This window comes from Gymnoscopelus microlampas (genome assembly GCF_963454915.1).
Source record: "Gymnoscopelus microlampas genome assembly, chromosome: 10".
Lineage (NCBI taxonomy): Eukaryota > Metazoa > Chordata > Actinopteri > Myctophiformes > Myctophidae > Gymnoscopelus > Gymnoscopelus microlampas.
In genome coordinates this window covers 49,012,233-49,038,602 of record NC_139947.1, presented here as the reverse complement: position 1 = coordinate 49,038,602, position 26,370 = coordinate 49,012,233, and the positions used below count along the sequence as shown (strand labels likewise).

The 26,370-nt window shown below is 42.0% G+C and overlaps 1 protein-coding gene across 1 annotated transcript in view; it reads right to left on the bottom strand.

Moving 5' to 3' along the window:
* LOC311052977 (prickle-like protein 2) overlaps positions 1 to 14,528 on the bottom strand; it is a gene marked incomplete at its 3' end in the record, with an annotated part of 37,951 nt that extends 23,423 nt beyond the window's left edge. Inside the window, exons 1-2 of the mRNA XM_084068294.1 lie at positions 14,376 to 14,528; positions 1,406 to 1,519 (exon numbers count right to left, since the gene is read on the bottom strand). Of these exons, the coding sequence (XP_083924420.1) occupies positions 1,406 to 1,519; positions 14,376 to 14,510 (249 nt within the window). The 5' untranslated portion in view covers positions 14,511 to 14,528. The remainder of the gene's footprint in view (positions 1 to 1,405; positions 1,520 to 14,375) is intronic.
* Between the last annotated feature and the right edge of the window lie 11,842 nt (positions 14,529 to 26,370).

The following is a 26,370-nucleotide window of genomic DNA, read 5'->3' as shown; positions in this document are numbered from 1 at the left end:
ATGCAATTCATTACAGTAACACCTAAAGGGCAGGGCAATAAGCAGGGGTGCACATACCTTTTTTGGTCTAGTACTCAGAAGAGCACCTGGAGATGTTACTTGGTGCGCACAAAATAAAATGGTACATAAAAAGTCCGGTGCCCCCCGGCGCCGTTTTTTCAATTGGGGGGGGCTCGGTGCACGCCGGGACCGATCGATATATCGCGATACTTTCTCCCGCGATCTATATACTGCCGAAAAAAATCGATATTACATTTTTTTTTCTGTGATACTTTGTTTTTCCTACTCTGTATTTGTGTAATGATGATTTTGAACTGTTTGGTGCTATTTTATGTGTTTATGAATTGAATACAAGGACCATCGTGATATATCGTTGGTGAATTTTCATGCAATATATCGTGTTTTTCAGATTTCGTGATATATCGTTGGTGAAATTTCTTGCAATATATATCGAATATCGTGATATCGCAATATATATTGTTATCGTGCGCCTAATATCGTGATATATATCGTATCGTGAGGTACCCATATCGTCCCACCCCTAGTTTCAATGTTGTAGCGCCTAAATTCCGCCGTTTTTTTCTTCTCCCTCCCCCTCCTTTTAGTTTTGAAAAAAACTTGGAAATTCCTGTCCCAGCTGTTGGTACGCAAAAGCGCCTCGCGTCGTCTGATGTGCCGCGCATTACTTATTTTGGGTGCGCACCAGTTATGTGCACCCCTGGCAATAAGGCTGTCACGATTACAAATTTAAGTTGACGATTAATTGTCACTAAAATAATTGTGATTAACAATTTAATTGTGTGTTTGGCGTTGAACATTGAAACACATAAATAAAACATTATTTCTGTTTGCCTTTTATGCTTCGCAATAAAAAATTGCACAGGGCAGTGATTTACACTGCCCTGATTTAGACTGATTTAGAAGGCTCATAAAGCGTCGCGCTGCAACGTGTTATGAGCTTGTCGATCGGCTATTTTCTGCAAAAGCCTTACCCACAAAAAGGATGCTGGGGTTTAAAGGAGTAGTTCATCCTACAAATTATTTGGAGACTTTCTGATGTGATATAATTTTGAGAATTGTTTCTGTATTTAGAATCTACAGCGTGAGACCAACATGAGGGAGACTTGTGGTACACAGTCAAATTAGTAGGGGAGGGGGCGCAATGCATCAAAGTATTGTGTCCGTACTTCTGGAATGCTATTTTGATTCTTTGGGGTTTCTTTGAAGTCTAGATTTTGACTCTTAGATCACCTTTCTAAGTTGACTATAGAAGTGAAGTTCTAGCCATGTCCTGATGTGTGGGCGAATAATTAGCAAACCTAATTGAAAATCGAGGCGTGCCACTTTTTCTTCTGTCAGAGTTAAAGTAACACTCAGTATTTTAGGTTGTGTGGCAGTGTGGTACCTCATTGTCATGTGGTGGCAGCTGCTGAAGCAGTTGCTTGATGCGGTATTGTTCTCCAGGACTGTTGACATAAGGAACCTTGTCTTCAGGCAGGGAGCTGTAGTACTGATGCACCTAAAACACAACATAAAGCAGCTGTAAGGAACCTGTCTTCAGGCAGGGACTTTGTCTTCAGACAGGGACTTAGTCTTCAGGCAGGGAGCTGTAGTACTGATGCACCTAAACACAAAACCAAGCGGCTGATTCCAATACACCTGCACAGTTCATGTAAAAAGTAGATCCAAATTCGCTTTCGCTTAGTGGAGGCGGGCGGGCGGACCACCGGCACATCACTGTAACTCAGACATAACCATAAACAAACCTGATACGCCCATATAGGACCCGTCACTAAGACACAGACATAACCATAAACAAACACGATAACGAGCCAAAGATCCACAACGCGCAACGGCAGGGACTCGAGGGAGTGCCGGGTCCATCATCGAGAATATGTCCATTATATTTAGGCGTATATGGATATCCAGTTGTCCAGAACCGGCGATCCAAACGATATGCCCATATGGGCATGCCAACACATATGGGCATATACTTATGACATCAGGGATCTCATTTATGGGCATAAAAGGGACAAGGACTGACAGATACAGAGATCTCAATTATATGGGCATACATGTGTCAGTCGGATTGACGGAGTGACGTAGGTGTGTGGGCCGTGTAGTGGCCCAAACTCTGATACTAGTTATAACATAATCCCCTTATCGCAATGTTTTAGATAATCGCAATTATTGTTGCGAAAATGGTCTACAAGCTCACATTGACTAGAAATTAGTTATTGCATCCATTGTTAATTGTGTTAGTCTCCATCATGACCAAAGATATGCTCCAAAAGTGTGAAAAACATATTTAATTTTTTTCTGTAACAGTTTTCTGAAAAACGTTTGTTTCTATATCAGTGGTGCTCAATCTTTTTCATGTCAAGGACCCCCAAAATTATATGTATTTGGCCGCGGACCCCATCAAAATATTTTGTTCCAGGGACCCCCCAGAAGCAAAGATTTGAGTTAACAATGTTCGTTTTAAAAATATATATATTCAGAAGATTTGCACACATTTTCACGATTTTTCAAAAATAGCAGATATACAAGCTCATAGCGCGGCACTCGGTGCCGCGCTATGAGCTTGTATATCTGCTATTTTTGAATAGCCAAAAGTGTAAAATAATGCTTTTTAGCTCAAATCTAAAAACACAGTTCCAGGTCTTAATGGGCTAAACTGGACAGTCTGGAGGTGGTTGTAGATGGGAGACTGAGGAGATAGATAGGTAGATACATGTAGGTAGATAGATGGATGGTTATCCTGGTCAATCCCTCTCATCCCGGGCCTCTATAGGAAGATCTAGCGGGAGGATGAAAAGGCCATTGAGCCACTTCATCCCCTCCATCACAAAGTAAAGCCACCTGGACAGTCCTTTGTGCCAGTATAGCCATCAAAGTGCACCATGAGAACTGAAGACCTGCACTCACTGTCCGTCTGTCTGCTCTGTTCTCTGACGTTACTGACTCTCACTGGACTCTGACGCACTTACCAGCGTTGCCATGTCTGCTTGTTATAAGCGACTTTGCTGTTAGAATTGCTTTTCATCTCAGCAGCTCTTAGTGCCTCTATAAGAGAGGCAGCATCATCTCTCAGCAGCTCTTAGTGCCTCTATAAGAGAGGCAGCATCATCTCTCAGCAGCTCTGCCTCTATAAGAGAGGCAGCATCATCTCTCAGCAGCATCCTGTGAGAATGGCTGACTGGACAAAATGACTGTTATCAACTAACTGCTGCAGTCATGTACTGTATTAACACTGTATGCCCTGGGAGGCTGGCTGCATTATTACACTGATGTAGTTATAGGCCTTCTACCATACATTATTTTCTTAATAATTATTCTATCCATTCTAAATCTCCACAATATTGTGATGGAGTCAAAAGTACAACGTTTGCCTCTGAGATGTAGTGGAGTATAAAGTATAACGTATCAAGGATTGCAAATACTCAAGTCAAGTAAAAGTATACCTCAACATTGTACTTGTGGGTTACGAGATATTGCTTTGTTAGTATAAGTGTTCAATAGCTGTATGTTCTGATAGTAGTAGTACTCATTGCTATAGAGTGTTTGTTCAGTAACCAGAGTCTCTCCAGCTCTTAATTAAACATAAAATACATTTTCAGAAAGGATACCAATTGTATCCAATCCTGATAGAGAACTCACACAGGATACAGATGAACGGGTGAAATTGGAAGTGATGACACAAGGAAATTAGCAGGATTTTTTTTTTAACCGTAAACACTTGATAAATGGATACTCTCTCCTGATTGGCTGACATTGGCAACCCGCCTGAAAACATATTTTCTGTTTATTAAAAGAGCCGGAGAGACGGGGAGACTCCTGTTACTGAACAAACACTCAATAACAGGGGTGACGCAACTTTGATGATGAAGAGGGCCACTATATTTCCATACTCACTCCAGAGGGCCACGTTGCATATACTGTCTGGCCATTCTTTGTCACACAAAAGTAGCAAAAATAGCCGATCTACAAGCTGAAAACGCGTCGCAGCGCGACGCGTTTTCAGCTTGTAGATCGGCTATTTTTGCAATTTTTGAATTGGAATCCTGAAAAGTAACATTTTTATTTAATTTCAAATGCATTTAGTTATACTTATGTTAACTTTATGAACTTAAATACAAATACATTGGACATAAAAGACAATATAATTTTAAGCTACTAATATAGAATGATGTAATTAAAGCTGGTCATGTTTGGAATTGTAAACAGCTGAAATCAATAATATATCAGTGTTCCGAAATTAACCTGCGGGCCACATTAAGTGAAGGTTGGGGCCTGCATGTGGCCCCCGGGCCGCATGTTGCCCGTGCATGCTCTATAGCAATGATTACTATCAGAAAATAGTGCTTAAACCTTTTAACAAAAAAAAAGAAAAAGTACAGTACAGTACTTGAGTAAATGTACTCTGTTGCTTCCAACCACTGGTAGAATCAGGAGATTCAGACGGAAATGCAAAGCACTAATTAGTCATTGTGTTTGGCGGTGCAGTCATGGCCGTCACCCTGCTATAGACTGTGACCTTGGTTCCTTCCTGCACACAGTGACAGCTGTGCCTGTGCTGCTGTTTCCCCGCAATTATTCCACCATGAATAATGTCTGACTGACGATTCTCTTTGCCGTGCTTCAAACGTCTGATCCCTTAAAAAGCCCTTTGTTCTTTCCTATACCGGCCTCCACACATCGTCCAAAAAGCAGTGTCGCCAGAGAGACACGAGAAACCGAGGTCTATGAAAACCAGCCCGAAATAAGCTCGCACACGTTGTGAGCTTGTAGATCGGCATTTTTTTTTGATAGCCGGAGTATAAAAATGAGCATATGGCTTTTAACCCTTTAAGACCGGGAACGCATCTGTCTGAGTGTCATTTTTAAGATTTCCTTGGCTATTCAAAAATAGCAGATGTACAAGCTCGGTGCTGCGCTATGAACTTGTAGATCTGCTATTTTTGAAAAAAATCGTGAAAATGTGTGCAAATCTTATATATATGTAATATAATATATATGTTTTTTAAAATGAACATTTTTAACTCTGTTACAACTTCCCCCATCTCAAAACATATTTTGAGATGGGGGGGGGGGGGGGGGGCATCATTTTTGAGAACCACTGACATTATAGCAACATACGTTCTTTTTAAAAAACTGTTAGAAGACATTTGTAGAATCCCCCAGGAGCAAATATTTAAGTGTTCGCTTTAAAAAAAAATATATATATATTCAAAGACCCACGATTTTCCACGATCTTTCCCAAAAATAGCAGATCTACAAGCTCATAGAGCGGCACTCTGCCGCCACGCTATGAGCTTGTAGATCTGCTATTTTTTGAATAGCCAAAGAAATCAAAAAGTGACACAGATGCGTTCCCGGTTTGAATGGCTTGAAAGGTTCATGTATATTTTGTAATAATAGCCAACGCAAGCCAAGGCTTTTGGACACGTCAGTTTTCCCATGTTATCATGGGGGGGATGTGGGCAGTGTCGGCTTGTTGTCAGTTTTCCACTGTGTGTACATTGAAGTGTTTGGCTCACTCACTTGAAAGAAAACTACAAGCCAAATGGCTGCCAAGTGGCATCAATCAACCACGGTGCTTCCTTCCTATTGGTTGGTGCCTGTTCAAAGTTCACAATGTTGTCCAAGCTTCAAAATTGACGATAAAGTAAGGTAATGCTTCTGGGTCTTCTACTGGTTCTACCGAGTGAAGACCTGCCCACAAACCCATGTTTTGACCCATATTTTGTCAAAAAGTGCAACATGTGCTAATCAATTTTTGAAAAACGTAAAACACAAAAACTATTTGATAGATAGAAAATCTAACCACTCAAGCCCTATTAAAAGAAATATAGAAAACTAACCCAATCTAAAGGCTCACAACGCGTCACAATGCAACACGTTGTGAGCTTTTAGATGAGCTATTTTGAAAAAAAACCCTATGGAAACAGTCAAATAAATTGAACGCCAGGTACGCCAGGTTGAAGGCGGTAAAGACAATAATTCGGCACTTTGGTTGCATCATTACCAACAACACAGATGTCATCTATTCTAAAACAGTGGTTGTCAACCTTTTTTCGCGTCAAGGACCCCCATGAAAAATTAATTTTCATATTCGAATATACATATTTTCCCAATATTCGAAGAATATTCAAATATCGAATATTCGTTTGACAGCCCTAAGAACCACTGATCTAAAAGGTATGATGTTGTACTTGCCAGTTGGCACGGTGAATGTTGCAGTGTGTATCTGTCCTGTGTTATTTGCGTCTTGCTCCCAGGGACGTGCACAGATAGACTCTAGGTGGCGCTAAAGCACCTGCCCATTGCCCTCTTGACCAGAAAAAAGGGCACAGCATGGGTCTTCAACAGGGGGTCCGGGACCCCTAGGGGGTCGGTCCTCAGAGTTACTACAGGGGGTCCGCCAAATCTTTATGTGATATGATTTTTCTTTTTACCATAACCACTCGAAACCTAGCATCCCTTTTCTGAGGAGAACTTTAGCCAAAAATAGCCGATCTACAAGCCCACAACGCCTCGCAGCGCGAGGCGTTGTGGGCTTGTAGATCGGCTATTTTTGGCAAAGAGGTATAGGTGTGGAGGGAAAAAAGAGCAGACCAAGTAAACAAAAAAAAGTATAATTTTCTTGAAAACCTGCCCCTCAAAATGTCTGTGCACGCCACTGCTTGCTCCTGTGTGCGGTTCCATATATCTCCATATATTGTGACGAGTGCTTTTGACCTTCTGCCTTTCGGTGTGGATTATTGGCTTTCTGCCTGCTCCCGTGGATGTGTGGTCTCTGCCTGGACCTGCGTCAGGGTTTTGAACCAGGCTTGCTTCACTTTGAAGCAAAGGCTGTCTATCTTGCTCTAAAAATAAACTTCTTTCTGCACTTGGGTTCAACTCTTCGCTGACGCACACACTCTCGTAACGCCAATTGTGACGCCAATTGTGTGCCTGGTCAAGGCCAGTGGTGGAAAAAGTACTCAGATATTGTACTGACGTAAAAGTAGCAATAACACAATATAAAAAATACTCTGTTACAAGTAAAAGGCCTGTGTTCAAAATGTTACTTGCGTAAAAGTATAAAAGTCTTGGCATCAAAATATGCTTAAAGTACCAAAAAGTAAAAGTACTGACATTTTCGAAAATAGCAGATCTACAAGCTTACAACGCGTCGCAAACAAACAACAGATGCTTTTTTAGGTATTTCTGGGGGGTTAATACATCGAGTATGTAATGTTTTCTATTTGTGTTAATGTACATTTTTGTCTTGGACCCCAGGAAGTCTAGCTGTCGTTTAGGCCTCATCTAATGGGGATCTGTATAAATAAACAGAATAATAAACAAAAGAGACCTCCATATATGGGCATAAACGGTACACAGACAGACAGACAGACAGACAGACAGACAGACAGACAGGTACAGCTAGTATGATATTGGTACAGCGGCTACATAACCGGATGGGACATGCATTTCCAACTTGTTCCCGACTGGCATCCTGCAGCAGTCTAGGACACTCAATTTGATAATAAAGAACAAAAGGTCAAGTCAGTTACTTCGAAACACAGAAACGATTTTTTTTTTGTTTTGTTTTTTTGACTGTGACAGTGATATTCCTCCTCTTACCTCCAAACAAGAGGATTACTGCAAGGCATTAGATCATGATATATTGTAAACCGCAAATCTTGGACACAGCTGGACAGATGAACGTGAAACTTTGCACATTGCACACTCCCAGTATACTGTAGGCCAGGGGTCTTCAACGTTTTCAGCCCAAGGACCCCCTAGCTGAGAGAGAGATGAAGCAGGGACCCCCTCTATATTGTATAAAATTTAGTTTCAGATTAAACTTTTTTTGTTTACCTGGTCTGCTCTTTTTCCCCCTCTACACCTCTTTGCCAAAAATAGCCGATCTACAAGCTCACAACGCCTCGCAGCGCGAGCTTGTAGATCTGCTATTTTTGGCTAAAGTTCTCCTCAGAAAAGAGATGTTATGGTAAAAATCATATCAAACTAAGATTTGGTGGACCCCCTGTAGTAACTCTGAGGACCCCCAAGGGGTCCCGGACCCCCTGTTGAAGACCCCTGCTGTAGGCCAAAGGGAGAACCACGTTTTGGCCCATTGGACTGTATAGGTTGAACAACATGGCACATCTTACAATGTAGGCCACGCTCATATTTCCACTATAGCGTTAGCGTGCACAGGTTGTACAAACTCGTAGCTTCCTTGTGTCCTGATGGTTGCACATCGCGACTGACACAGCCCTGGGTCAGCCTGCATAAGGTGTGTGAGCTGTCTTTAGACTTTCATTTCATCTCAGTGCAACCCATGTGGAGTTTCCTGAGAGAGACAGAGAGAGAGAGTAATATATACTGTAGCAGGCCGTCCATATTTGATCATCATCACCATGATGGCAGAGATCCACATGGAAGGCTGTACAATCAACATTCTTCCCCCGCTGGATTCCTTGGATAATGACGCGAGTCCCCATAGTTCCACGACCATTTCCACCCGACTTGGATTTTGTGTGATTTTCCAAACACTTCAAAACACACTTTTCTTCTACTACTGCTACAGATGGTGTCCAATGCTACACTTTTTTCTCGGGAGTCATGTGATGAATACTATTTCTCAGACATCACGACTGACACAGCCCTGGGTAGACAACCCCAGCCCATCGAGGAGCGCACTTTTATTCTTATTTTGTTGTATCTGGTCCTGTGACATTACTGCTTACATTTTGGAGAACCTTTTTTCTTCTCACTGACACATCAGAGCAATGGGCTACTTTATTCACTCTCACAAAAAAAGTTCAGCTTATAATCATTGTGTGTGTCGACCTCAATCAAACAATATACAAGCTCAGGGACGTGCACAGATAGACTCTAGGTGGTGCTAGAGCACCTGCCCTTTGCCCTCTTGACCAGAAGTGCCCTTTTTTTTCCAGTTTACAGCAGGAGTCTTCAACAGGGGGTCCGGGACCCCTAGGGGGTCCTCAGAGTTACTACAGGCGGTCCGCCAAATCTTTATTTGATATGATTTTTCTTTTTACCATAACCACTCGAAACCCAGCATCCCTTTTCTGAGGAGAACTTTAGCCAAAAATAGCCGATCTACAAGCTCACAACGCCTCGCGCTGCGAGGCGTTGTGAGCTTGTAGATCGGCTATTTTTGGCAAAGAGGTATAGGTGTAGAGGGAAAAAAGAGCTGACCAAGTAAACAAAAAAAAGTATAATTTACTTGAGCACCTGCCCCTCAAAATGTCTGTGCACGCCACTGATCGTGTCGCCTTTCCCCAAGAAAGGTGACCTCCAGCAGCCTGGTAGCTAGTTAATTATTAATCTGAGTTCCCAGAAGTTTTCGCCGGCTCTGCGAGGAACTTCTGGGCCAGAGCCCTGGGATTTGTGGGCGGGATGTAATTTACGCTCTGAATCTGAGCGGACACGCCTCTTACCGGTCTGGAGCTGTGCAACTCGTCTAAAAAGTCCGACGAGAGGCAAACAGCAGTACACAACAATGGCGGCCGCAATTTCTCAAGGGGAAATTGCTTCCCGTCGATCCTATGTAGATGCAACACCCACTGCATGTGGATCCCGCCCCTTTTCTTCATTGGCTGTTGATTTGAATCACAACGCAGTGGCCGCGCCCCCGCTGTCCAAACTCCGAGGCAATGCCTCCCAGACTAGTTAGTTATATGCTTGTCAGCCATTGCTTCCAAAATCTACAACTCTCTTCTGCTCAACCACATAACACCCTCATATTGATGCAATTCTTCGTAGGAACCAGCAGAACGGCTTCTTTAGGGAAACATCAACCCTACCACAGATCCTAGCTTCAACCCATTAAGACCTGGAACACATAATTTTTTGATTTGAGCTAAAAAAGCACTATTTTACACTTTGGCTATTCAAAAATAGCAGATATACAAGCTCATAGGTGCCGCGCTATGAGCTTGTATATCTGCCATTTTTGAAAAATCGTGAATATGTGTGCAAATCTTTGAATATATATTGTTTTAAAGCGAACATGTTTAACTCAAATCTTTGTCTCTGGGGGTCCCTGGAACTAAATATTTTGAGATGGGGGTCGGCGGCCAAATACATATCATTTTGGGGGTCCTTGACATGAAAAGGTTTGAGCACCACTGATATAGAAACATACGTTTTTCAGAAAACTGTTGGTGATTTAGAAGACATTTGTAGAATCGGCTTCAGGTCTTAATGGGTTAAGGAGAATCACTGAAGAACTACGGATATCAAAGAAGGCCTCCAACATTTTTGTAGATTTTTGTAAAGCATGTGATAGTGTGAACAGGAAAGCTATGATGCATATACAGCTGAAGTATGGAATACCAGAAGAGATGGTGAAAGCAATAGCAGGAATGAGAACACTACCTCCTTTGTCCAGAGCATTGATTGACCAACTAAGGAATTTCAGACGATCAGAAGCGTCCTTCAGGGTGACAGACACACCTGCTCTGTCATTGTCATCCACTACATCCTCCTCAGGCAAGCTATGGATCTCCTCCAAAGGTCTCACCGTATAGGCAGAAGGTCTGGTCGTCGACCTTGACTATGTGGATGACATCGCACTGATATCTTCAAGATCCTGCTGAAGAGCTTATAACATCACTAGAAGTGTCAGCAGCCAAAGTGAGCCTAATGCTGAATGCCAAAAAGACAGAATGTCTGCTTGTGAGTGAAGACCCCAATCATCCAACCATCTGCTCCATTTACGGCAGTGACAAAGACTGGATTTCTTTGGATCGTGACACAATTTCCCATTTTTGCCTGGCCGGATTGTCATTTATAATTTTCTTAAAACTTTTTTTTTTTGTTGCATGCACTGAACAAACTATGTACTTTGTGTCGTACAAACTATTTCCACCTGTCGCTTCCTTGTGTCCTGATGGCTGCACCCCAAGTCTGACACAGCACTGGGTAGACAACCCGGCCTGGCAGAGATCTGTGCTCCTTGGAGCGCCTTTTTGCAGGATGTGGTCCTGTAATGTGCTGTTTAAACTTCTGGAAACTGTTTTTTTCTCATTCACATAATTAGAGCAATGGGCTGCTTTAATCACTCACAAACATTTTTATCACCGGACAAACACGTTCCTGGCAGTCTGAGCCTTTGGAAAGAAACACGTCCTTGGCAGTGAATGACTTAAGGCTATTAAAGAGATTTCTGTCTTTTTGTTCGCTCCAACTTATGGCCTTCTGTAGTCAACGTCTCATTCTCCGCAAGGTCTGCTTGTAGTGTTCTTAGAACCCGGGTAGAAGGGGTCACCTGAGGTGTCCCTTCAGGCCACTTAACATATTGAAACTCTTGTCAGTGGAAAGGTTTTATCTAGTGTGGATACGCTGGTGTCTCTTAAGATTACCTAACTGAGTGAAACTCTTGTCACATTGTTTACAGTGGAAAGGTTTTTCTCCCGTGTGGATACGCTGGTGTTTCTGTAGATTAGTTGACTCAGTAAAACTCTTGTCACAGTGTTTACAGTGGAAAGGTTTTTCTCCAGTGTGGACACGATGGTGTTTCTGTAGACCATCTGAGAGAGTGAAACTCTTGCCACACTGCTTGCAACAGAAAGGTTTTTCCCCAGTGTGGATACGCTGGTGTTTCTGTAGATTAGTTGACTCAGTAAAACTCTTGTCACAGTGTTTACAGTGGAAAGGTTTTTCTCCAGTGTGGCTACGCTGGTGTATCTTTAGACTACCTAACTGAGTGAAACTCTTGCCACACTGCTTGCAACAGAAAGGTTTTTCCCCAGTGTGGCTACGCTGGTGTTTCTGTAGAGTACCTAACTGAGTGAAACTCTTGTCACACTGCTTGCAAGAGAAAGGTTTTTCTCCAGTGTGTATACGCCGGTGGTTCTCCAGGTGACCTAACCTACTGAAACCCTTGTCACACTGTTTGCAGACGTAGGTTTTCTTTCCTGTGTAACTCGGCTGATGTGTCTTTACTTCTCCCGCCAGAGCTAAATTCTTGGTAACCTGTTGATGACTGTTCGATTTTGGTTCATCTGTGTCTCCTTGTTTCTGTCTTTTGGTTACTTTTTGACAGGCTGATGATGAAATCTGTGAATTCATCAGCGTATGGCAGTAGAGGTCGTTGTGGCTCTTGTTCATGTGCTCATGGAGGAAGGTTAAGGCACAGGCATATGGACACTCAGAACAGGACACCTGAGTCTGGAAATTCAGGGACTCACTCCTCCTAACTCTACTTCTCTACAAGGACTGTGATGGTTAAGAGAGTTCTAGGTTTGATGACACTTCCTTCTGTACTTTACTCTCTCCCCTCTTGTTTATGTCTCTCAGGAAACTCACTCGGTCTGTACTGGGATGAAATGAAAGTCTAAAGACAGCTCACACCTTATGTAGGCTGACCAGGATCTGTGCTCTGACATCACACAAACCGTTGCAGTGCAAGCCTTCGCAGGCCGTCCATATTTGAGCAAGACGTGACATCATCCCTATGACATCACCAATATGACATCACATGAAAGCCATGCAGTTGCGTCCGTCTGACGCATCTCTGAACAGCACATCTCAGACACCATTGGACTAGCCTCGATCTCCAGGCTTTTATTGTCTCCGCCAGGAGACTATTGTTTTCGTTCTCGTCCTTCCGTGTGTCCACCGAGCTAACATTGGTCAAGCTTCACGTGACACGTGACAATATGTTGAAAGGGTGTGCTTTGATTGGCTAGCGAGACGCATGATGAAATAGAGACCTATAAATAGGTGTGTCACTTCAAAACATTGTTTACATGTTTTGAAGTGACATCAGTGCCATCAGCCAAGCTAACATTGGACATGTTAGCTTGGCTGATTGAACATGTTAGCCAAGCTAACATGTTCTAATCCTTAGATGTTTTAATCTAAGAATCAGAACATTTCTAGAAAGCTATGGTTAAATATAGGGTAAGTGATTTCCTTTGGTTAAAATAGCACGGGTCCGCTCCGAGGAGCACATTTTCTAGTTTTCTTTTGCGTTTTTCTCAAAAATAAGAGCCTGGACCAGGCTGTTGACATTCCTAGCATAGGAAGTGTGAGTCAGCCTTTCATTTCCCCAACCAACCAGAGTGCAGTGGGCGTCGCACAAAATGTTGTGACGTCAGGGCTCTCAATGCTGCACAGTGGTGGAGGAGGAGGGGCGCAGAGCGGGGCGAGGGCGGGCGCACAGATCGCTGAACCAATGGGAGCCCACGGATGTTTTCTCCGGAGATTCTGAATCCGCCCCTCTATTCCAGATATCAGACGCGCTAGGGCAGGCTACCATTGGACTGATCGGCGTGACATTTCGCACACACTCTCAGTAGGCCAAGGAAGAACCTCAGTCCCAAAATCTTTTATATCGGCCTCATGTTGGCCCTATAACGGGCCCCATTACATTTTGGCCTTTAAATCTTGAACTAGAGGTGGAGGCGAGGGGGGTGTACTAGGTCCTGCTGGTCTGGAGGTGGTGGTGGGGGGGTGTACTAGGTACTGCTGGTCTGTAGGTTCTACTACCAACATTCTTCCCCCACTGGATTCCTTGGATAATGATGCGAGGCCCCATAGTGCCACGACCATTTCCACCCGACTCGATTTTGTGCCATTTTCCAAACACTTGAAAACACACTTCTTGTCCAATGCTCACAAAATTAGGTTACACTTTTTTTTCTCTGGAGTCATGTGATGAATAGTATGGCTCAGATGTTTCATATTCCATTCTGACTGGCCACGATTGGCTTCCAAAGTGGGAGGGGGAGGGTCCGCTATTTTCAAAAGATTTGTATTCATTTTAAAACTTTCGTGAAATTGGATATTCTGCATGATGAGTACTTTCTACTTTTGGTACTTTAAGTACATTTTGATACCAATACTTTTGTACTTTTACTCCAGTACATTTTTCATTCTGGACTTTTACTTGTAACAGAGTATTTCTACATTGCATGTATTGATACTTTTACTTAACCTATTGAGACCTGAAGCCGATTCTACATGTCTCCTAAATCCCAACAGTTTTCTGAAAAACGTTTGTTTCTATATCAGTGGTGCTCAATATTTTTCATGTCAAGGACCCCCAAAATGATATGTATTTGGCCGCGGACCCCCATCAAAATATTTTGTTCCAGGGACCCCCCAGAAGCAAAGATTTGAGTTAAAAATGTCCGCTTTAAAAATATATATATTCAAAGATTTGCACAAATTTTCACGATTTTTCAAAAATAGCAGATCTACAAGCTCGTAGCGCGGCACTCGGTGCCGCGCTATGAGCTTGTAGATCTGCTATTTTTGAATAGCCTAAAGTGTAAAATAATGCTTTTTAGCTCAAATCTAAAAATGACACAGTTCCAGGTCTTAATGGGTTAAAAAGAAGCCTGTACCTGTTCTGGGCTGAGGGCGGGGGGCACCCAGGCGTATTCCTCCAGGGCGCAGCCGGAGTCGTCGTCAGAGGTTGAGTTCCTCTGGAAGTCGTACATCAGGTGTTTGGTGACGCTCTTCTCCATCTCCAGAGGCATGGCGCTCACCGCGACATGCTCCTCCCCCTCCTCACCGCCGCCACGCCGCCGCCGCCGCCGCCGCCGTCAACACAGGGCAGGACACCGTACGATTGGCTGGCCGGCTGTCTGGCTGGCTGGCTGGCTTCAGCACAAAGAGGCCGGTGGAAAGGCAGGGGACTGTGTGGAAAGCAAAGGGAGGAATACCTGTGATTAAGCCTGATTTATCATTACTGCCATGGACGCGTTTTGCGAGTCAATTGGTACTTGGTCCACAGTGCCATTCAGGGGGGCGTCACGGCCATTCACTGTGCGTACGACGCGACACCCTCACACTCACAGATCCGTGATTTCATACCCCCCACTTTAAAAAAAAACAAAAAATAAAAACATTTTTTTTTATAATAAATCGGTAAAATCAGGAAAAAATAAGAATTAAATAACCTAACCCTAAAACCGAAATAAAGTAACCAAAACACGAAAAAAAACTAGCAAAATCCGCCCAAAAAAATGCAAAATTACAAATGTTACAAATGTTATTCACAATTTTTCAAAAATAGCAGATCTACAAGCTCATAGCGTGGCACTCGGTGCCGCGCTATGAGCTTGTATATCTGCTATTTTTGAATAGCCAAAGTGTAAAATAAGGGGTATAGTCCACCGAAAGTCCACCCCCCCATCTTCTGAGAGCCTGTGACGTCCCTGGTGCCATTGACGCGTTAGACGCGTTTGAAAAAAAGATATAATAATACAAATCTTTTTTTCCTTTTCTTTCTTTTTTTTCCACTCAGAATCAGGAGATAACGCGATCCAAAGATTTGCTGCTCCATTCCCTTCCCTGTTAAAATATTAGGGAAATATTCTGTATCTCGGCTCCCGTGTTTTACTATGTATTTTTTGGCAAAACATGCTATTTTCAACTATTTTTCAAATATTCCATGATTTTTCAAAGGTAGGTAAAAACACTAGTTTTCGCTGGCACTGTGGTGACACTATTACAGTTTTACTCTGGCAGTTAAAGAGTAAAATATTGTCTCTGTCGGGTGGAAAACCTCATATATTTGAAACTGTTACTTTTCAGGATTCAAATAGAAAAATAGCAAAAATATCAGATCCGTGAGCTCGAAACGCGTCGCTTGTGGATCTGCTATTTTTGGATGCTTTTGTGTGACGCTGTAGTATGATCAAGTAAGGCGTTAATTTGACGAAAACACACCAAAAGTTAAAATATGGAGATAAGAGGTTTCTGCCCGACAGCAACGATATATAGCCTACTAGTTTGAGCGCTTGATATAAAACGTTGTCTGAAAAACGTCTCTCTCTCTCTCTCTCTCTATGGCAGCTCCGTAGAGCAGTGTTTCTCAAACGTTTTCATGTCAAGGACCCCCAAAATGATGTATTTGGCTGCGGACCCCATCTCAAAATATGTTGTTCCAGGGACCCCCCCAGAGGCACAAATTTGAGTCACAAATGTTTGCTTGAAAAAATATATATTCAAAAGTTTGCAAAAAAATCACGATTTTTCAAAAATAGTAGATATACAAGTTCATAGTGCGGCACTCGGTGCAGCGCTATGAACTTGTATATCTACTACTTTTGAATAGCCAACGTATAAAAGGTCCCCGGACCCCACTTTGAGAACCAATGCCGTAGAGAGTGAGTGAAAGATAAAAGAGAGAAAACAAACAAAAAACTACAACAACAACAACAGCAGAACATTGTTGAGAGAGTAAGAATGAAAGTAAGAAGGATTCAGAGGCTGCAGTCTTATTTCCCAGTCGTATAAAATCCACTCTATCAACGCTTTGGAGAAGTGAAATTACACGACTACCAGAAATGTATTATTTATGAGCAAAGCTATAGAGAACAACGCAGTTCATTTATGTAGAAGCATGGGTTTTCAAAACAAAAAAAGTTCAAGGAGAATCTTGGACTAGCCTTTTTCTTACCTTTTTATATGATTTATATCCTAGGAGGAGTGGTATAGTAGAACATTTTCATAACTCCATACCGACTCCACCTCAGCTAAAAACCCCAGCGGACGGTCCATGCTCTAGATTGCGTATTTTAATTGCGTTTTATTCGTTTTTTTTGTGAGATCTGACGTTCACAATAACAGAACACTCTCCACTGTATTTGTCTTGAATGCTTCCCCACCGGAAGTCTCGCTATAGACGGGATTTCACCTTCACGGGTGAAACTTGTGACTCAGTCTGACTAAATATTATGTATATCTCCAAAAAAAAAACACTTTGGAACTGTTCAGCTATTGCTCCATTTCCCCAACCACACATCAGCATTTCATTGTTGCCGGGCAGGAACAATCTCCATATTGTAACTTTTTGTGTTTATTTTTTCGTAAATGAACGCATTATACTTGATCCTTCAACAGCGCCACACTATACCGACTATTAAGCATCAAAAGTAGCATATCTGCAAGCTGGAAATGCAGGAGCCATGGACTTTACATGTTACAACTAATTGGTTCTACCGGGTAGAACAAATGAGTGAATCAGAAATGTAATTGCGTTTCGATGACAGGTTTCCGTTTGGTGCAGAAATAAAGCCACAACAGTTCCTTCTCCTGTGAAGCGTTCATGCATCAGTGATGTGATGTGTGCAGCTGCTGCTGCTGCCAAACAGCCCTATTTCTGGCTCTGTCATATTGATCTGCATGCTCAGATGCATTGGTTCTCAAAGTGGGGTCCGGGGACCCAGGGGTCCTTGGCTTGAGGGGGTTCCAGGGGGTCCCTGGCACAAGTAGTTAACCCATTAAGACCGGGAACGCATCTGTATCATTTTAGATTTCTTTAGCTATTGAAAAATAGCAGATATACAAGCTCATTGGGCGGCACCGAGTGCCGCGCAATGAGCTTGTAGATCTGCTTTTTAGAATCGGCCTCAGGTCTCAATGGGTTAATGTACAATCACAATCGTTTTAACCATTTTATCCATTTATACATTAGCTATTCAAAAAAATGCAGATCTACAAGGTCACAGCGTGTCACTTTGTGCCGTGGTGCGAGCTTGTAGATCTGCAGTTTTTGAAAATCTCTTTCTTTCAAGATTTGGAATAGCTTTGTCATTTTTTTTTTACACAAATCTCTTCTGGGGGTCCCTGGAACTAAACAAATTCAGATGGGGGTCCGTGGTCAAATATACTTCAATTTGGGGGTCCTTGACATGAAAAAGGTTTGAGAACCACTGCTCTAATGCAGTGCTTCTCAAACTTTTTGATGGCTGGTGGACTGGTAGGTCATTCCACATTTTGGTGGCATAATTAATTCATCCCCATGTTTGTGCCAAATCTGGGGGGAATTAGAATGTTGCTGTGCCCAGCAAGGTACACCAATGAGCCAGTCACCAAAACCCTTAGGCACATGCGTATCCATATAGCGAACGTTGTTCGCAATGCAACGCTGTGCTGTGAGCTTGTAGATCTTGCTATTTTATCCCAAATAGTGATGCCACGTTGAAAGTGGTTCAAATATACACGTAGGACTGTACCTATGTCTCATTGTTTATGTTTCAAATCTTTTTTATTGTGAAGCACAGGGTAATATTATACATCTCTGTTCATACATATGGATTGCTTCCTTTTTTTTTTTTTAAACAAAAACCAACAGACATATACACAAAATAGACGAGTAACATGAAAATAATACACTCAAACTTAAGCAAAAAACAAAGGGACCCTCCTGCCTCCCTTCCCCCTCCCCAGAAGGTACCGCTGTAACAGTAAGGGTATACAGTGTTTTATCAGCGCTCATAACATGTCAACGGTACCGCTGTAACAGTAAGGGTATACAGTGTTTTATCAGCGCTCATAACATGTCAACGGTACCGCTGTAACAGTAAGGGTATACAGTGTTTTATCAGCGCTCACGCATCACGAACGTTCCCTAACGACTGACTGAACATGACTCATGACAACACTGAAAGTGCAGCCATCCATCGTGTCACATCCAGCTCTGCTCTCACATTCCATCACCAGTGGCTTCCACACGTGTTGCTGGTAAAATGGAGGAAAAATAATTACTAGAAAAGTTGTCAGGACTCCAGTGTTGATTTTGACAGCACGTTTTGATTTAGTTTTAGTCATAGTCTTTTGAATACAATTTCATTTAGTTTTAGTCATATTTTAGTCATCTGAAATGTTTTAGTTTTTGTCTAGTTTTAGTCGACTAAATCATTGGTTCTCAAAGTGGGGTCCGGGGACCCTCAGGGGTACTTGAGGGGGTTCCAGGGGGTCCCCAGCTAAATGATGGACAGGAACCAAATGGACCCTTATGGGTCTGTAACTCTGAGAGTGTACAAATGGAACCAAATGGACCCGTTAGGGTCCATTTGGTTCCATTTGTACACTCTCAGACAAATTAACATTGATTTTACAATGTGAATTGGGGTCCCAGAGATATAAATGCCATTAAATGGGGGTCCGTAGCCCTAATGCATGTCAAACTGGGGGTCCTTGAGATTAAAATGGTTGAGAATCACTGCTATAGCCGTGAAAATCTTCTCTTATGGGGGTCCCTGGCATATCTTTCCAAATGGGGGTCCGCGGGCTAATAAGTGTCGATTTGGGGGTCCTTGACATGAAAAAGTTTGAGAACCACTGGACTAAATATCATATTATAGTCGACTAAATCTACAGTTGATTTAGTCGACTAAACTGTATTTTGGCGGTGCCTTGATGTCTAATATTGTCCACATACCAGAAGGAGCCCGTCAGACCAATACAACGATGCAGGCTGCCACATGCATACAAATGGAGAATGGTACACTTTCTGATCCATCAGAAAATGGTACAAAATGAGACCCATCAAGTGGCTTCCACACGTGTTGCTGGTAAAATGGATGGGAAAAAAATACTAGAAAAGTTGTCTGGACTCCACCAGCACTGCCCAGTGGATTGATGGAGGCAGTGATAACAGGATGAGGATGAATGGATTTTATGCAGTGGTGGAAAAAGTACCAATACTGCAATGTAGAAATAGATCTGTTACGTTAAGTAAAAGTCCGGAATTCAGAATGTACTTGAGGAAAAGTACAAAAGTATTGGCATCAAAGCACCAAAAGTAGAACGTACTCATTATGCAGAAAGTAGTTTTCAAATGTATAAAAAATCTTTTAAAAATACCAGATCTAGATCGGCTATTTTCAAATGGTCGAAATGTATATAGGGCTGAAGTGGTTATATTGTGTTTTGTAATAATAATAAAAATCTACAAAGTAACTAAAGTTTTCAAATAAAGTAAAGTACAAATACCTCAAAAGTACAGTATTTAAGTAAATGTACTTGGTTACTTTCCACCACTGATTATATGCAGTGATGGATGGATGGATGGATGGATTCTATGCAGTGATAACAGAGAGAGGATGGGTGGATGGATGCTACAGTAAGGAATGTGACACAAACTAAAACATCTCCATGAACTCAAGGCTTGATGGGGTTAAATTGTAATTGATCGAAAGTAAGTCCTTTTTGGGGTGAACTATTCCTTTTAAGGCAACGTTGTCATGCACATTTCACCCTCCTCCTCCTCCTCCTCCCATCATCCTCTGTGCTGTTCTGACAGCATCTGTGTGGGTGGAGAGAGAGAGAGAGAGAGAGAGAGGCACAGAGAGAGAGAGGCACACAGAGAGAGAGAGAGAGAGAGAGAGAGAGAGAGAGAGAGAGAGAGAGAGAGAGAGAGAGAGAGAGAGAGAGAGAGAGAGAGAGAGAGAGAGAGAGAGAGAGAGAGAGAGAGAGAGAGAGAGAGAGAGAGAGAGAGAGAGAGAGAGAGAGAGAGAGAGAGAGAGAGAGAGAGAAAGAAACACAGAGAGAGAGAGAGACACACAGAGCGAGAGAGAGAGAGAGAGACACACGGAGAGAGAGACAGAGAGAGAGATAGACAGACAGACAGAGGGAGCGAGAGAGAGACACAGAGAGACAGAGACACAGAGGGAGAGAGACAGAGAGAGATATAGAGAGAGAGAGAGAGAAACAGAGAGAGGAAGGAAAGTATAGGGATGAATGGATAGATAGATAGATAGATAGATAGATAGATGGAGAAATGATTCTCATCCTTGTTGATTTCAAGGACTCCCAGATTGACCTGCATTATATTAGGCTCATTTCATACCATATTTATCTCTGGTAAACCAACCTATATACTGCAACCTGGGTCCATTTGGTTCAATTTATACACTCTATAGCGTTAAAGACCCGTAACGGTCCATTTAGAGTTGGACCGTCACGGTCCAAATTGACCGTTTCGGTCCCTGTACCTGGTGGTCCCTGGACCTGGTGGTCCCTGGACCTGATGTTGAGAACCGGAGGGAGAGAGGGAGGGATGGATGCATGGCAGTGGTGGAAAAAGTACTATATTTCTTTACTTAACCCATTAAGACCTGATTCTTAAAAATGTTTTCTAAATCTAACAGTTTTTTGAAAAAAAAAAATCAAAAAAAAATGTTCAAGATTTTTCAAAAATAGCCAAAGAAATCTTAAGTGACACAGATGCGTTCCAGGTTTTGGGGGAAAGTGTCAATACTGCATCATAATATGATACCTTGTGAATTATGTATAAAATTCAAATGAATTAATCAATTAATTAAAATCTTTTGAAAATAGCCAAAGTTTAAATAGGGCTGAAGTGGTTAATGTATGTTTTTGTAATAATTCAGATCTACAGAGTAACTAGTAACTAAAGTTTTCAAATAATTGTAGTGGAATAAAATGTACAATGTTTGCCTCTGAGATGTAGCTGAGTAGAAGTAAAAGTCTAGACAATTGGAAATACTCTCTTTGCCTCTGTCTCTTTGTAAAAGTACCGTAAAATACAGTACTTGAGTACATGTACTTAGTTACTTTACACCACTGCCCATTTCATACCATATTTATCTCTGGTAAACCACCCTGGGTCCATTTGGTTCAATTTACACCAGTGGCGTTCCCAGGAATTACGTTTAGGGCAGGCGAGATGCCCCCCCCCTTCCCTCTGGGAAAAATCGCGGGGGAAACAAGTTAACAACAACACAACACTGACTACAAAACTGAAAAAACGTTAATAAAAACAATATGCAAGTATAATCAATGTATGTATAGCGTTGGTCCTGGCGCCGCCAAGGTCTTGGCAGCGGTGGTGAAAGGTATAGCGTCCTCTGGATGAATCTCTTCTTCAGCGGTGGTCTCTTCATGTTGTAGTTTAGTAATGAATGGCTCAAGCTGCTCTCAGAACCCCTTTTATGCCAGGTGAGTACAGGTGATGGCCCAGACCCCCAACCCTGGCACCCCATGCCCATGGTATGAATACATTTGCATCACTATAGGCGAGGGTCGCTCTGCCTGAATGGATAGTGTATTGGCTGTCTGGCGGGCTAATGGCCCGAGGGCCAGTTTTCTGTTTGGATTATTTTTCACTGCCTGTCTCTCAGTCAGTCTTTTACTTTATTTTCTAGGGGAGGCGAGATTTTAGTTGGGCAGGCGGCCGCCTGCCTTGCCTCTATGGTGGGTACGCCACTGATTTACACACTCTCAGAGTTGCAGACCCGTAACGGTCCATTGATGATTGTGCTAAATAATTGGGATTATCTCAAATAATTGCCATTAGACGGTTATGTCGACGAGCAACAGAGTATAAAGTTATCATAATTGTCACAGTGAGAGCCGTACCAATGTTCTCCATGAGAGCCAGAACACCGTGCAGCCATCATTTGGATGCGTTTTGCATATTAGCATAATTTCAAGGTTAATGAGGCCTGACTCCTACTACCTGCCATGGTTCAGTGTCTTTGTGAATGTCAGCATCGTTCTGATGAAACATGCATGAAGTGAGCAGTGGTGGAAAAAAGTACACGCATATTTGACTTAAGTAAAAGTATCAATACTGCAATGTGAAAATACTATGTTTACTTGAGGAAGAGTACAAACGTATTATTATCAAAATGTACTTAAAGTACCAAAAGTAGAAAGTACTCATTATGCAGAATGTCCCATTTCACAAGGTATCATTGTATGCAAATCTTTTGAAAATAGCAGATCTACAAGCTCACAATACTTTTTATCGCAACGCATTGTGAGCTTGTAGATCGGCTATTTTCAAATGGCCGAAATGTATATAGGGCTGAAGTGGTTAATGTATGTTTTGTAATAATGATCTAAATCTACAAAGTAACTGGTAACTCAAGTTTTCAAATAATTGTAGTGGAGTAAAAGTACAATATTTGCCCCTGAAATGTAGTGGGGTAGAAGTAAAAGTACTGAAAACTGGAAAAACTCCCTTTGCCTCCAGTGTAATTGAATCACCACACGACATTTCACAACATCAAAAGATTGTAATTGCTATTTTACAGGCCACTAAACTGTGATATTGTTCAATTAAAAAGTATAATTCTGACACTGATTAGAGGTGCTGTAACTGATGTTTTCTTTGGTTAAAACAAAATGATTTTTGTTTATAAAGTTAAAGCTCAATATTCTGAAAGTCGCTAATCATTGCTACATTTGGCAGGTGGGGATACCAATTTTATCCAATCAGGAGAGAGAGAACCCATTTATCAGCTTCAGTTCGATAGTGTTCCAGTTCCAATTAGTGTGTCTGCTCATTATGTTTATTTTGGCATTACTTCCAATTTCATTTGTTTATCCTGTGTGAAATATCTCTCCTGATTGGATGAACATGTGTCATAGACTGGCCACATGAAGTCTGAGATCCATATGTGAGCCATGTCTTTGTTATTAACACATTTAGACCTTCTAAAAACAGCTCCTAAATGTTGTTACTGTCAGTGGTGGAATGTTACTAAGTAGGCCTACTCAAGTACTGTACTTAAGTACAATTTTGAGGTATTTTTTAAAACTTTACTGTGGTATTTCCCATTTTCAATACTTTAACTTCTACCCCACTACATCTCAGAGGCAAATATTGTACTTTTTACATGGCAGATCTACAAGCTTGTGAGCTGAATAGTTTTTTGCTCTGCACCAATGTAGCACAAGCTGTTTGCCCTCTGGTCTGCAGCTTGAGCCCCTAAAGCCTGTGCCTTAAGCCAGGCCTAAAAACTTAATGTTAAACTTAATCAGTGGACTCCCATCTCAAAATATTTAGTTCCAAGGACCCCTAGAAGCAAAGAGTTGAGTTAAAAATGTCCTCTTTAAAAGAGCATCTTTATTCAAAGATTTGCACACATGTTTTTTTTTAATGAAAAATTGCAGATCTACAAGCTCGTAGTATGAACTTGTATATCTGCTATTTTTTGAATAGCCAAAGTGTAAAATAATGCTTTTTAGCTCAAATCTAAAAATGACACAGATGCGTTCCCGGTCTTAATCGGTTAATGCCAAGTTAATGCCAAGTATTTCAATACTGTCACAAACATTGTCACAGCTTCACATGGTCATGCTGACTGTGGATACCAGTGATTGTCAAACCTTTTCCATTTCAAGGACCCCAAAGTTTGAGAAATACAACAACGTGCAAACACAGCAGCAAGACATGTGAACTGTTGTGCTAAAGGAAGGTTAGCCAATGGAATTCAACCACCCCACGGACCTGCACTATCTGTACGGAGTGGACCCTCTGACATAGATCTACTGCACATATAGTATAAACACTATCTGTACCGAGTAGACCTCTGACATAGACTTACTGCACATATAAAACTATCTGTACCGAGTAGACCTCTGACATAGACCTTCTGCACATATAAACACTATCTGTACCGAGTAGACCTCTGACATAGACCTTCTGCACATATAAACACTATCTGTACCGAGTGGACCTCTGACATAGATCTACTGCACATATAAACACTATCTGTACCGAGTATAGACCTCTGACATAGACTTACTGCACATATAAAACTATCTGTACCGAGTAGACCTCTGACATAGACCTTCTGCACATATAAACACTATCTGTACCGAGTAGACCTCTGACATAGACCTTCTGCACATATAAACACTATCTGTACCGAGTATAGACCTCTGACATAGACCTACTGCACATACATACTGTAAAACGGAGCTGCTACCCTTAATAAACACACTTGAAATCTGGGTCTTTTTGTATGATATTTTAAATAGTTTGGGGGGAAGATGCCGCAAAATCTTGAAAGATTGCGTTATACCCTTGCCAACATGTATAATGTGACAGCAATGTGACATAGCTCTGTTTAACACTCGCATGACGGCATTTAGCCGACCTACCACACAAACGGACGTGAAATCAAATTGACCTTTTTTCCCCCCCGCGATTTCATCGGCCACTGTCTCTCCTCGGGGACTCCTTTTAAACATCGATTAGCATTTCAATTGTCACACTTCACACGTAGACTATGCTTAATTTGGCTTAAAGGCAGAAAAATCACATAATATATTAGGCTACCGGGAACGTGTGTCCGGGAGGAAAATATTCCCAGAAACCTGGCCAGCGGCAACCCACGTTGTTAAATACCCGCAGTTCAGCAGCTTTTCCGTTGGGGAAAAAAATAATCCACTGATAGCGACAGAGTAAACAATGTTTCCTTACATAGACTAACTTTTCAAAGCTACATTTATGCCTGCTGTCTGCAGCCAGCATCCGTGTAGCTATGAACTTGAATTAGGCTTTATGGGTTCCTAAACCATATACTGTACGTTATGTGACGTAGACCTATGTTTACTCATGCCTATAAAGCTACTTTGAATTGAATTGATGGGCATTAGGATACAGACCCTCAATTGATACAATCTGATATCTACACTGTCAAATCCTCAGTGTTCATTTAACTCTGACTCTCAGAGTTACAGACAAACCAAGGGTCCATTTGGTTCCATTTTGTACGCTCTGTATAACCAGTGGTTTATAGTTACCAGCTCCTAGACGGTGACAGATAGATAGATAGATACAGACAGAGAGAGAGAGAGAGAGAGAGAGAGAGAGAGAGAGAGAGAGAGAGAGAGAGAGAGAGAGAGAGAGAGAGAGAGAGAGAGAGAGAGAGAGAGAGAGAGAGAGAGAGAGAGAGAGAGAGAGAGAGAGAGAGAGAGAGAGAGAGAGAGAGAGAGAGAGAGAGAGAGAGAGAGAGAGAGAGAGAGAGAGAGAGAGAGAGAGAACAACACATACAGTAACGCATTCACACACAGCGAACACGGTTTATCTGATGATGCACGCTGCGCACACGTGTACGTGCTCCCCCACACACAAGACACACCGCCAAACACGCCATGCTGCACGTGGAGAGAGAGAGAGAGAGAGAGAGAGAGAGAGAGAGAGAGAGAGAGAGAGAGAGGCAAGCTATCTGGCAGCGGTGGAAAGCAACTAAGTATATTTACTCAAGTGCTGTACAATTTTGAGGTATTCTTTGCTTTACTGGAGTATTTCCAATCTTCAATACTGTTACTTCTACTCCACTACATCTCAGAGGCAAATATTGTACTTTTTACTCCACTACAATTATTTGAAAGCTTTAGTTACTAGTTACTTTGTAGATTTGATTCATTATTACAAAACATACATTAACCACTTCAGCCCTATTTAAACTATTTGAAAAATAGCCGATCTACAAGCTCACAACGCGACGACGTGTTGTGAGCTTGTGGATCGGCTCTTTTCAAAAGATTTTAATTCATTTTATACATAGGATAACCTTGTATAAAACGGGACATTCTGCATGAGTACTTTTACTTTTGGTTGGCTTTAAGTACAATTCGATGCCAATACTTTTGTACTTTTTTATTCAAGTAAAATTGCGGTATCGATACTTTTACTCGGGTAAAAACATGCCAGTACTTTGTCCATCCATACCACTGCTCTCTGGTATACTGCATGTTATCTTCAGTGTGTGAGGGGGTGTTAGTGTAGTGATTGACGGGCAATGCAATCCCTCCTGAACCCTGCCTGTGTGTGTCAGTATGTAC